The sequence below is a fragment of the Palaemon carinicauda genome, chromosome 17, assembly GCF_036898095.1.
Source record: "Palaemon carinicauda isolate YSFRI2023 chromosome 17, ASM3689809v2, whole genome shotgun sequence".
Lineage (NCBI taxonomy): Eukaryota > Metazoa > Arthropoda > Malacostraca > Decapoda > Palaemonidae > Palaemon > Palaemon carinicauda.
Genome location: NC_090741.1, coordinates 44,602,045 through 44,616,900, shown reverse-complemented (window position 1 = coordinate 44,616,900; position 14,856 = coordinate 44,602,045). Strand labels below are relative to the sequence as shown.

Genomic DNA, 14,856 nt, shown 5'->3' with positions numbered 1-14,856 from the left:
AGTACTGAAAGAGAGAGAGAGAGAGAGAGAGAGAGAGAGAGAGAGAGAGAGAGAGAGAGAGAGAGAGAGAGAGAGAGAGAGAGAGAGAGAGAACCGTCTGGAAATTCCGTCGATGGAGTTAGCGATTCAAAACGTCTTCACGGAAGTTTTCCCTTCGATATCTCTGGATCCCAGAGAGAGAGAGAGAGTTCATTTCGGTCATCATTCGTGTTCCTAAATCTTAAAAATTTCTCCTTTTTCTGTAGAATCTTTTCTAGACTTCATCCGGGGAAAGAAATGTCACAAAGGAATATTCTATGGAGAAATTAGATTAATTTCTCGGAAGAAAAGAAAGGTGAATAATAAGAGAGATAATATAAAACAAGATGAAAAAGAAGAGGAGGAGGAGGAATTTCCCTGAAGCAGATCGAAGAGTCTTCAGAGGCTTCAAGGAATGAATGTGTGTGAGACTCGGAGCTGGGAGCGGATTCTGAGGGTCTCTGGGAGTTCACCTTCTGCTTCTTTTTTTTTTCAAAATAAGGTTGGTCGAAGGAGAACTATCTGGTAATCTAACATAGATTTCAGGATGTTCGGTATGTACCAAACAGCAATCAACACAATCAGCAAAGCATTCAACGGATTCTTCAACGCATCACACCTTGCAGCTGATCTTCAGGAGCAGCATTCGGCGTGTGAGAGCTATTTCATGGATCTCGAAGGACAGATGAAGGAAATTCAGGATTCCTTCGGATTCAGGATGGTCTCTTGGCTAATGCCAAAGAGGATTGAGAACCCTGAGGGCGGGATCGGAAACGTTCCCGTCCTCCAGCGACTGTTGTCTTCCTTCCCTGTGGTCGGAGGATTTTGGAAATCACGGCAGGATCTTCAGTTGTGTCAACTGAAGGTCCAGACTATGGAACGGAATCTGGAAACGCTCAAGAATGATCTGAAACCTAATGAAATTTTTGGGAAATTTCTCCCAGACTTCATCACTGGAACTGAGGATGGAACTATTGTTCCCCAAATGAGTGGTGGCAATTGGTTCCGTGTTGCTATGGTAGGTATGTTTGTGGCTGGAAACGTCTTATTATGGAAATTCTTGTCTAAAAAGGAGGAAGAAAAGGAACAAGCAGAGTTAGGTAACAATGTTCAACTGGAAATGGAAAAACAAATTGAATTTTTGGACAGTGAACTGGAGAGTGCCTGGGAAGAGGTCCACTCTAGATGCCAGTTGGAATCTAAATTGGAAGAAGAGAAAAAAGAGCTGAAGGCAGAGATTCAACGTCTCTCCAACGCTATGGAAACTCTTACAAAGGATAAAGAAAATGAAATTGAAAATATCTCAACCAAGATGCAGGATCTGCAAATAACCAACGATCAACTAAAGAGTGAACTCTCTAATAGAGAGATTACAATTTGCGATCATTTAGATAAATTATCTGAGAAGGATTACAAAATTTCTGGACTAAATGATCAATTGGAAAAAGTTCACGGGGAAAATGAAGCCCGTGTTAAGAGGGAATCAAAACTTGAGGAAGAGATAGAGGATTTGAAAGTAGAGACTCTAGGTCTCTCCCAAAGAATTGAAACACTTCAAGAAAAAGAAATCGAGATTGAAAAATTCTCGACTAAGTTGCAAGATATTCAGAAAACCAACGATCACCTAAATGAGGAATTATCTAAGAGAGATGCTTCCATCGGAGAATATTTAAATAAATTAATTGAGATGGAGCAAATAAATCTTGACATGTGTGACCGACTAGCAAGAGTTGAGGATGAAAAAATAGCCTCTATTCATTGGTTGGAATCAAGATTCAAGGATAAGATTGTAGAATTTGAAGAGATTATTGGAGAAATGAAAACAGAGAAAGAGAGGCTGGAGATGAGCTTGACTGAGGCTAGAGTTAATGATTTGGTCAGAAATGGAAGGTACAAATGCCTCTTAGAGGAGTTAAAAGCTCTTAAGGATGAATATTCACATAAATTTAGTGACATGGAGCAAAAGATTCGTGAAATGAGTGAGAAAATAGAAAAACTTGAGGGTGAAAAGGTGGCCTCTATTCATCGGTTAGAATCTGTATTTGAGAAAGAGATTGACGAACTGGAAGATACAATTGAGAAGCAATTGGGGATTATTGGAGAGATGAATGCAGAGAAAAAGAGGCTGGAGATGAGTCTGTCTGAGGCTAAAATGAAAAACTTGACCAGTGAGGGAAATTACACCTGCCTCGTAAATGTTTAAAGACACAAAGAAAGAAGCCAGTACCACAAACTCATCCCCACAAACTCATCCCCACAACCACATCCTTAAAATCTCATCCCCAAAATCTCATCCCCACAAACTCATCCCCAAAATCTCATCCCCACAAACTCATCCCCCAAAATCTCATCCCCAAAATCTCAACCCCACGAACTCATCCCCACAATCTCATCACCACAAACTCATCCCCAAAATATCATCCCCACAATTCATCCCCCAAAATATCATCCCCACAAACTCATCTCCAAAATCTCATCCCTAAAGTCTCATCCCTACAAACTCATCCCCAAAATCTCATCCCCACAATCTCATCCCCAAAATCTCATCCCCACAATCTCATCCCCAAAATCTCATCCCCACAATCTCATCACCACAAACTCATCTCCAAAATCTCATCCCCACAAACTCATCCCCTCAATCTCACCCCCACAAACTCATCCCCAAAATATCATCCCCACAATATCATCACCACAAACTCATCCCCACAAACTCATCCCTAAAATCTCATCCCCAAAATCTCATCCCCACAAACTCATCCCCCAAAATCTCATCCCCACAAACTCATCCCCAAGATCTCATCCCCACAAACTCATCCCCAAAATCTCCTCCCCATAATCTCCTCCCCACAAACTCATCCCAAAAACTCATCCCCAAAATCTCATCCCCACAAACTCATCCCCAAAATCTCATCCCCCACAATCTCATCCCCAAAATCTCGTCCCCACAAACTCATCCCCAAAATCTCAACCCCACAATCTCATCACCACAAACTCATCCCCAAAATCTCATCCCCACAAACTCATCCCCACAATCTCATCCCCACAAACTCATCCCCACAAACTCATCCATAAAATCTCATCCCCACAAACTCATCCCCACAATCTCATCACCACAAACTCATCCCCACAAACTCATCCCCAAGATCTCATCCACACAATCTCATCCCCACAATCTCATCCCCAAAATCTCATCCCCAAAATCTCATCCCCAAAATCTAATCCCCAAAATCTCATCCCCACAATCTCATCACCACAAACTCATCCCCACAAACTCATCCCCAAAGTCTCATCCCCACAATCTCATTCCCACAATATCATCCCCAAAATCTCATCACCAAAATCTCATCCCCACAATCTCATCCCCAAAATCTCATCCCCACAAACTCATCCCCAAAATCTCATCCCCAAAATCTAATCCCCAAAATCTCATCCCCACAATTCATCACCACAAACTCATCCCCACAAACTCATCCCCAAAATCTCATCCCCACAAACTCATCCCCAAAATCTCATCCCCAAAATCTCATCCCCACAATCTCATCACCACAATCTCATCACCACAAACTCATCCCCAAAATCTCATCCCCACAATCTCATCCCAAAATCTCATCACCAAAATCTCATCCCCACAATCTCATTCCCAAAATCTCATCCCCACAATCTCATCACCACAAACTCATCCCCACAATCTCATCCCCACAAACTCATCCCCACAATCTCATCCCCACAAACTCATCCCCACAATCTCATCCCCACAAACTCATCCCCACAAACTCATCCATAAAATCTCATCCCCACAAACTCATCCCCACAAACTCATCCCCACAATCTCATCCCCACAAACTCATCCCCAAAATCTCATCCCCACAAACTCATCCCCACAATCTCATCCCCACAAACTCATCCATAAAATCTCATCCCCACAAACTCATCCCCACAATCTCATCACCACAAACTCATCCCCACAAACTCATCCCCAAATCTCATCCACACAATCTCATCCCCACAATCTCATCCCCAAAATCTCATCCCCAAAATCTCATCCCCAAAATCTAATCCCCAAAATCTCATCCCCACAATCTCATCACCACAAACTCATCCCCACAAACTCATCCCCAAAATCTCATCCCCACAATCTCATTCCCAAAATCTCATCCCCAAAATTTCATCCCCACAAACTCATCCCCACAAACTCATCCCCACAAACTCATCCCCAAAATCTCATCCCCACAAACTCATCCCCAAAATCTCATCCCCACAATCTCATTCCCAAAATCTCATCCCCAAAATTTCATCCCCACAAACTCATCCCCACAAACTCATCCCCACAAACTCATCCCCAAAATCTCATCCCCACAAACTCATCCCCAAAATCTCATCCCCACAATCTCATCACCACAATCTCATCACCACAAACTCATCCCCAAAATCTCATCCCCACAATCTCATTCCCAAAATCTCATCACCAAAATCTCATCCCCACAATCTCATCCCAAAATCTCATCCCCACAATCTCATCACCACAAACTCATCCCCACAATCTCATCCCCACAAACTCATCCCCACAATCTCATCCCCACAAACTCATCCCCACAATCTCATCCCCACAAACTCATCCCCACAAACTCATCCATAAAATCTCATCCCCACAAACTCATCCCCACAAACTCATCCCCACAATCTCATCCCCACAAACTCATCCCCAAAATCTCATCCCCACAAACTCATCCCCACAATCTCATCCCCACAAACTCATCCATAAAATCTCATCCCCACAAACTCATCCCCACAATCTCATCACCACAAACTCATCCCCACAAACTCATCCCCAAGATCTCATCCACACAATCTCATCCCCACAATCTCATCCCCAAAATCTCATCCCCAAAATCTCATCCCCAAAATCTAATCCCCAAAATCTCATCCCCACAATCTCATCACCACAAACTCATCCCCACAAACTCATCCCCAAAATCTCATCCCCACAAACTCATTCCCAAAATCTCATCCCCAAAATCTAATCCCCAAAATCTCATCCCCACAATCTCATCACCACAAACTCATCCCCACAAACTCATCCCCAAAATCTCATCCCCACAATCTCATTCCCACAATCTCATCCCCAAAATCTCATCCCCAAAATCTCATCCCCACAAACTCATCCCCAAAATCTCATCCCCAAAATCTAATCCCCAAAATCTCATCCCCACAATCGCATCACCACAAACTCATCCCCAAAATCTCATCCCCACAAACTCATCCCCAAAATCTCATCCCCACAATCTCATCCCCAAAATCTCATCCCCACAAACTCATCCCCAAAATCTCATCCCCAAAATCTCATCCCCACAATCTCATTCCCAAAATCTCATCCCCACAAACTCATTCCCACAATCTCATCAACACAAACTCATCCCCAAAATCTCATCCCCAAAATCTCATCCCCACAAACTCATCCCCAAAAGCTCATTCCCACAAACTCATCCCCAAAATTTCATCCCCACAAACTCATCCCCACAAACTCATCCCCAAAATCTCATCCCAACAATCTCATCCCCACAAACTCATCTCCAAAATCTCATCCCCAAAATTTCGTCCCCACAAACTCATCCCCACAAACTCATCCCCACAAACTCATCCCCAAAATCTCATCCCCATAAACTCATCCCCAAACTCTCATCCCCACAAACTCATTCCCACAAACTCATCCCCAAAATCTCATCCCAAAAATCTCATCCCCACAAACTCATCCCCGAAATCTCATCCCAAAAATCTCATCCCCACAAACTCATCCCCAAAATCTCATCCCCAAAATCTCATCCCCACAAACTCATCCCCAAAAGCTCATTCCCACAAACTCATCCCCAAAATTTCATCCCCACAAACTCATCCCCACAAACTCATCCCCAAAATCTCATCCCAACAATCTCATCCCCACAAACTCATCTCCAAAATCTCATCCCCAAAATTTCGTCCCCACAAACTCATCCCCACAAACTCATCCCCACAAACTCATCCCCAAAATCTCATCCCCATAAACTCATCCCCAAACTCTCATCCCCACAAACTCATTCCCACAAACTCATCCCCAAAATCTCATCCCCAAAATCTCATCCCCACAAACTCATCCCCAAAATCTCATCCCCACAATCTCATCACCACAACCTCATCCCACAAACTCATCCCCAAAAGCTCATTCCCACAATCTCATCACCACAAACTCATTCCCACAAACTCATCCCCAAAATCTCATCCCCACAATCTCATTCCCACAATCTCATCCCCAAAATCTCATCCCCAAAATCTCATCCCCACAATCTCATCACCACAAACTCATCCCCACAAACTCATCCCCAAAAGCTCATTCCCACAATCTCATCACCACAAACTCATCCCACAAACTCATCCCCAAAATCTCATCCCCACAATCTCATTCCCACAAACTCATCCCCAAAATCTCATCCCACAATCTCATCACCACAAACTCATCCCCACAAACTCATCCCCAAAATCTCATCCCCACAATCTCATCACCACAAACTCATCCCCACAAACTCATCCCCAAAATCTCATCCCCACAATCTCATTCCCACAATCTCATCCCCAAAATCTCATCCCCAAAATCTCATCCCCACAAACTCATCCCCACAAACTCATCCCCAAAATCTCATCCCCACAAACTCATCCCCAAAATCTCATCCCCACAATCTCATCCCCAAAATCTCATCCCCACAAACTCATCCCCAAAATCTCATCCCCAAAATCTCATCACCACAACTCATCCCCAAAATCTCATCCCCACAAACTCATCCCCAAAATCTCATCCCCAAAATCTCATCCCACAAACTCATTCCCACAATCTCATCCACAAACTCATCCCCAAAATCTCATCCCCAAAACTCATCCCCAAAATCTCATCCCCAAAATCTCATCCCCACAAACTCATTCCCACAAACTCATCCCCACAAACTCATCCCCAAAATCTCATCCCCAAAACTCATCCCCAAACTCTCATCCCCACAAACTCATCCCACAAACTCATCCCCACAATCTCATCCCCACAAACTCATCCCCAAATCTCATCCCCAAAATCTCATCCCTAAAATCTCATCCCCAAAATCTCATCCCCAAAATCTCATCCCCAAAAATCTCATCCCCACAAACTCATCCCCAAAATCTCATCCCCACAATCTCATCACCACAAACTCATCCCCACAAACTCATCCCCAAAAGCTCATCCACACAATCTCATCCCCAAAATCTCATCCCCACAATCTCATCCCCACAAACTCATCCCCACAATCTCATCACCACAAACTCATCCCCACAAACTCATCCCCAAAATCTCATCCCACAAACTCATCCCCAAAATCTCATCCCCACAATCTCATCCCCAAAATCTCATCCCCACAAACTCATCCCCAAAATCTCATCCCCAAAATCTCATCCCACAATCTCATCCCACAAACTCATCCCCACAAACTCATCCCACAATCTCATCCCCACAAACTCATCCCCAAAATCTCATCCCCAAAATCTCATCCCCAAAATCTCATCCCCAAAATCTCATCCCCACAAACTCATCCCCAAAATCTCATCCCCACAAACTCATCCCACAAACTCATCCCAAAATCTCATCCCAACAATCTCATCCCCAAAATTCATCCCCACAAACTCATCCCCAAAATCTCATCCCCAAACTCATCCCCAAACTCTCATCCCCACAAACTCATCCCACAAACTCATCCCCACAATCTCATCCCCAAACTCATCCCCAAATCTCATCCCCAAAATCTCATCCCCACAAACTCATCCCCAAAATCTCATCCCCACAATCTCATCACCACAAACTCATCCCCACAAACTCATCCCCAAAAGCTCATCCCACAATCTCATCCCCAAAATCTCATCCCCACAAACTCATCCCCACAATCTCATCCCACAAACTCATCCCCAAAATCTCATCCCACAAACTCATCCCCACAATCTCATCCCCATGAACTCATCCCCAAATCTCATCCCCAAAATCTCATCCCCACAAACTCATCCCCAAAATCTCATCCCCACAATCTCATCACCACAAACTCATCCCCACAAACTCATCCCCAAAAGCTCATCCCACAATCTCATCCCCAAAATCTCATCCCCATAATCTCATCCCCACAAACTCTCCCCACAATATCATCACCACAAACTCATCCCCACAAACTCATCCCCAAAATCTCATCCCCAAAATCTCATCCCCACAAACTCATCCCCAAAATCTCATCCCCACAATCTCATTACCACAAACTCATCCCCACAAACTCATCCCCAAAATCTCATCCCACAATCTCATCCCCAAAATCTCATCCCCACAAACTCATCCCCACAATCTCATCACCACAAACTCATCCCCACAAACTCATCCCCAAAATCTCATCCCCACAAACTCATCCCCAAAATCTCATCCCACAATCTCATCCCCACAATCTCATCCCCACAAATCTCATCCCCAAAATCTCATCCCCAAACTCATCCCCACAAACTCATCCCCAAAATCTCATCCCACAATCTCATCCCCAAAATCTCATCCCAAAATCTCATCCCCACAAACTCATCCCCAAAATCTCATCCCAACAATCTCATCCCCAAAACTCATCCCCACAATCTCATCCCCAAAATCTCATCCCCACAAACTCATCCCCAAAATCTCATCCCCACAATCTCATTCCACAATCTCATCCCCAAAATCTCATCCCCAAAATCTCATCCCCACAAACTCATCCCCAAAATCTCATCCCCACAAACTCATCCCCACAAACTCATCTCCCAAAATCTCATCCCCAAAATTTCATCCCCACAAACTCATCCCCACAAACTCATCCCCAAAATCTCATCCCCACAAACTCATCCCCAAACTCTCATCCCCACAAACTCATCCCACAAACTCATCCCCAAAATCTTCATCCCACAAACTCATCCCCACAAACTCATCCCCAAACTCTCATCCCCACAAACTCATTCCCACAAACTCATCCCCACAATCTCATCCCCACAAACTCATCCCAAAACTCTTATCCCCAAAATCTCATCCCACAAACTCATCCCACAAACTCATCCCCAAAATCTCATCCCCACAACTCATCCTCAAACTCTCATCCACACAAACTCATTCCCACAAACTCATCCCACAAACTCATCCCACAAACTCATCCCAAAATCTCATCCCCAACAATCTCATCCCCACAAACTCATCTCCCAAAATCTCATCCCCAAAATCATCCCCACAAACTCATCCCCAAAATCTCATCCCCATTAACTCATCCTCAAACTCTCATCCCCACAAACTCATTCCCACAAACTCATCCCCACAATCTCATCCCCAAACTCATCCCCAAATCTCATCCCCAAAATCTCATCCCCACAAACTCATCCCCAAAATCTCATCCCCACAATCTCATCCCACAAACTCATCCCCACAAACTCATCCCCAAAAGCTCATCCCACAATCTCATCCCCAAAATCTCATCCCCACAAACTCATCCCCACAATCTCATCACCACAAACTCATCCCCAAAATCTCATCCCCACAAACTCATCCCCAAAATCTCATCCCAACAATCTCATCCCCACAATCTCATCCCCACAATCTCATCCCCAAAATCTCATCACCACAAACTCATCCCCACAAACTCATCCCCAAAATCTCATCCACACAATCTCATCCCCAAAACTCATCCCCACAATCTCATCCCCAAAATCTCATCACCACAAACTCATCCCCACAAACTCATCCCCAAAATCTCATCCCAAAATCTCATCACACAATCTCATCCCCAAAATCTCATCACCAAAATCTCATCCCCACAAACTCATCCCCAAAATCTCATCCCCACAAACTCATCCCCACAAACTCATCTCCCAAAATCTCATCCCCAAAATTTCATCCCCACAAACTCATCCCCACAAACTCATCCCCAAAATCTCATCCCCATAAACTCATCCCCAAACTCTCATCCCCACAAACTCATTCCCACAAACTCATCCCCAAAATTTCATCCCCACAAACTCATCCCCACAAACTCATCCCCAAACTCTCATCCCCACAAACTCATTCCCACAAACTCATCCCCACAATCTCATCCCCACAATCTCATCCCCAAATCTTATCCCCAAAATCTCATCCCTAAAACTCATCCCACAAACTCATCCCCAAAATCTCATCCCCATTAACTCATCCCAAACTCTCATCCCCACAAACTCATTCCCACAAACTCATCCCCACAATCTCATCCCCAAACTCATCCCCGAAATCTCATCCCCAAAATCTCATCCCCACAAACTCATCCCCAAAATCTCATCCCCACAATCTCATCCCACAAACTCTTCCCCACAATCTCATCCCACAAACTCATCCCCACAAACTCATCCCCAAAATCTCATCCCCACAAACTCATCCCCAAAAGCTCATCCCCACAATCTCATCCCCAAAATCTCATCCCCACAATCTCATCCCCACAAACTCTTCCCCACAATCTCATCACCACAAACTTATCCCCACAAACTCATCCCCAAAATCTCATCCCCACAAACTCATCCCCAAAATCTCATCCCCAAATCTCATCCCCAAACTCATCCCCACAATCTCATCCCCAAAATCTCATCCCCACAAACTCATCCCCAAAATCTCATCCCCACAATCTCATCCCACAATCTCATCCCCACAATCTCATCCCCACAAATCTCATCCCACAATCTCATCCCCAAAATCTCATCCCCACAATCTCATCCCCACAATCTCATCCCCACAATCTCATCCCCAAAATCTCATCCCACAAACTCATCCCCACAAACTCATCCCCAAAATCTCATCCCCACAATCTCATCCCCAAAATCTCATCCCCAAAATCTCATCCCCAAACTCATCCCCAAAATCTCATCCCCAAAATCTCATCCCCACAATCTCATCCCCAAAATCTCATCCCCACAATCTCATCCCCACAAACTCATCCCCAAAATCTCATCCCACAAACTCATCCCCACAAACTCATCCCCAAAATCTCATCCCCACAATCTCATCCCCACAATCTCATCCCCAAAATCTCATCCCCACAATCTCATCCCCAAAATCTCATCCCCACAATCTCATCCCCACAAACTCTTCCCCACAATCTCATCACCACAAACTTATCCCCACAAACTCATCCCCAAAATCTCATCCCCACAATCTCATCCCCAAACTCATCCCCAAAATCTCATCCCCAAAATCTCATCCCCAAAATCTCATCCCCAAATCTCATCCCCAAAATCTCATCCCCACAAACTCATCCCAAAATCTCATCCCCACAATCTCATCCCCAAAATCTCATCCCCACAATCTCATCCCACAATCTCATCCCCAAAATCTCATCCCCACAATCTCATCCCCACAAACTCATCCCCAAATCTCATCCCACAAACTCATCCCCACAAACTCATCCCCAAAATCTCATCCCCACAAACTCATCCCCAAAATCTCATCCCCAAAATCTCATCCCCATGAACTCATCCCCAAAATCTCATCCCCAAAATCTCATCCCCATGAACTCATCCCCAAATCTCATCCCCAAAATCTCATCCCCACAAACTCATCCCCAAAATCTCATCCCCACAATCTCATCACCACAAACTCATCCCCACAAACTCATCCCCAAAATCTCATCCCCAAAATCTCATCCCCACAAACTCATCCCCAAAATCTCATCCCCAAAATCTCATCCCACAAACTCATCCCCACAAACTCATCCCCAAAATCTCATCCACCACAAACTCATCCCCAAAATCTCATCCCCAAAATCTCATCCCCACAAACTCATCCCCAAAATCTCATCCCCAAAATCTCATCCCCAAAATCTCATCCCCAAAATCTCATCCCCACAAACTCATCCCCAAAATCTCATCCCCACAAACTCATCCCCAAAATCTCATCCCCAAAATCTCATCCCCACAACTCATCCCCAAATCTCATCCCCACAAATCTCATCCCCATGAACTCATCCCCAAATCTCATCCCCACAAACTCATCCCCAAAATCTATCCCCAAAATCTCATCCCCACAAACTCATCCCCAAAATCTCATCCCCACAATCTCATCCCCAAATCTCATCCCCAAAATATTATCCCCACAATCTCATCCCCACAAACTCATCCCCAAATCTCATCCCCAAAATATTATCCCCACAATCTCATCCCCACAAACTCATCCCCAAAACCTCATCCCCACAAACTTATCCCCACAATCTCATCCCCACAAACTCATCCCCAAAACCTCATCCCCACAATCTCATCCCCAAAATCTCAAAAAAATACTTCATAATTTGTCTCACATTTTTTTTTCTCGAAAAAACAATTTTTTAAATTTCTCTCACACTTTTCATTTTCGAAATAGATACTTCTCAATTTCTCACAATTTTCTTTTTTTTTCGAAAAAAAACTACTGTACTTTTTAATTTCTCTTTCATTTACAAAATCTGTTGTTCACATTCTTCCTTCTTCCACATTTTATAAACACTTACTATATAATGTTCCATGTGAGTACTGAAAGACTCAATTTTTATAAATAAAGAAAGCAAGAAATAACTTAAGCACTGAAGATTGTCAGCACCGGATATGTTGATCCTTTTAAGTAGAGACGGAAAAACCAGGATTTTTTTTTTCATGTGACTCAGAAATACGTAAATTGAATTCGTTCAGCTTCTGTTTACTTCACCTTCCTGTACGTTTTTCTTTTGAAGAGAGAGAGAGAGAGAGAGAGAGAGAGAGAGAGAGAGAGAGAGAGGTGTTTGCAGTTTACATTATATATATATATATATATATATATATATATATATATATATATATATATATATATATATAGATAGATAGATATATATATATACCTTACTTATAACTGTAATCGAACAGTTAAACGCGTTTCTTCAAAAAGGTCCATAACAGAAACAAAGGAAATATAAATAAATCACTACTCTCTGAAGAGGGCCAATCTGTAATTGTCGAAATATAGTGATTTATTTATATTTCCTTTGTTTCTTTTGGTCCTTTTTGAAGAAACGTATATATATATATATATATATATATATATATATATATATATATATATATATATATATATATATATATATATAATTATGATCTTTCTATGCCAGTTTATATCTGCAAATGTTCTTAGTTCGTCAATCCATCTTCTTTTCCTTCCACTGCTTCCTTTTCAATTTCTATTATTATTATTATTATTATTATTAATATTATTATTATTATTACTAGCCAAGCTACAACCCTAGTTGGAAAAGCAAGATGCTATAAGCCCAAGGGCTCTAACAGGGAATAATAGCCCAGTGGAGGAAAGGAAATAAGGAAATAAATAAATGATGAGAATAAATTAACAATATATCATTCTAAAAACAGTAACAGCGTCAAAATAGAGTTACCGTTCTTTTATTCTTAATGTCCATCTATTACCTGTCATTCTCATCCCCAAAATCCCATCCCCAAAATCCCATCCCCACAATCTCATCCCCAAAATCCCATCCCCAAAATCTCATCCCCAAAATACCATCCCCACAATCTCATCCCCAAAATACCATCCCCACAATCCCATCCCCAAAATCCCATCCCCACAATCTCATCCCTCATTTCTTTTCCTTACATGTTGTTAGAATATCCTCTACTTTAGTTTTCTCCCGTATCAAGGTTACTCTTAGCTTCTGTTCTAAGGCTTTAGTAAGGCTCCAAGTTTCTGGTGCATTAATTAAAACTGGTAGGACCATCTCATTGAATAGTTTTCGTTTTAGAGAAAGTGTCATTTTATTTTCATAATATCATTTTCTTTACCAAAAGCTCTCCATCCCATGATTATCTTTCTCTTAATTTCGGTCTCATGTCCTGGGGAAACACTTACTGTCTATCCAAAGTGATTATATTCATTAACAATTCTGTTAATTATTAATTGTATGAATGTTCTTAAGAACTGTTGATAGTAAGAGAGTTTATAGAAATTTAGATTTTAAGAATGTTTATAAAAATGTTGATTTTAAAAATGTTTATAAATGTTTATTGTAAGAATGTTTATAGAAATGTTGATTGTTAGGATGTTTATAAAAGTGTTTATGTTAAGAATGTTTATAAAAATGTTGATTGTAAGAATGTTTTAAAATTTTTATTATAAGAATGTTTATAAAAATGTTGATTTTAAGAATGTTTATAAATATGTTTATTGTAAGAATGTTTATAGAAATGTTGATTGTTAGAATGTTTATAAAAATGTTTATTGTAAGAATATTTATAAAAGTGTTTATGTTAAGAATGTTTATAAAAATGTTGATTTTAAGAATGTTTATAAATATGTTTATTGTAAGAATGTTTATAGAAATGTTGATTGTTAGAATGTTTATAAAAATGTTTATTGTAAGAATGTTTATAAAAGTTTATATGTTAAGAATGTTTATAAAACTGTTGATTGTAAGAATGTTTTAAATATTTTATTATAAGAATGTTTATAAAACTTGATTGTAAGAATGTTTATAAAAATGTTGATTTTAAGAATGTTTATAAAAATGTTGATTTTAAGAATGTTTATAAATATGTTTATTGTAAGAATGTTTATAGAAATGTTGATTGTTAGAATGTTTATAAAAATGTTTATTGTAAGAATGTTTATAAAAGTTTATATGTTAAGAATGTTTATAAAACTGTTGATTGTAAGAATGTTTTAAATATTTTATTATAAGAATGTTTATAAAACTTGATTGTAAGAATATTTATAAAAGTGTTTATGTTAAGAATGTTTATAAAAATGTTGATTTTAAGAATGTTTATAAA

General features: G+C 41.4%; 1 protein-coding gene across 1 annotated transcript; it reads left to right on the top strand.

Moving 5' to 3' along the window:
* Nucleotides 1-574: 574 nt before the first annotated feature.
* LOC137656329 (uncharacterized protein MCAP_0864-like) lies at nt 575-2,221 on the top strand. The gene has a single exon (XM_068390502.1). The coding sequence runs from the start codon at nt 575-577 to the stop codon at nt 2,219-2,221; it is 1,647 nt and encodes a 548-aa protein (XP_068246603.1).
* Nucleotides 2,222-14,856: the final 12,635 nt, after the last annotated feature.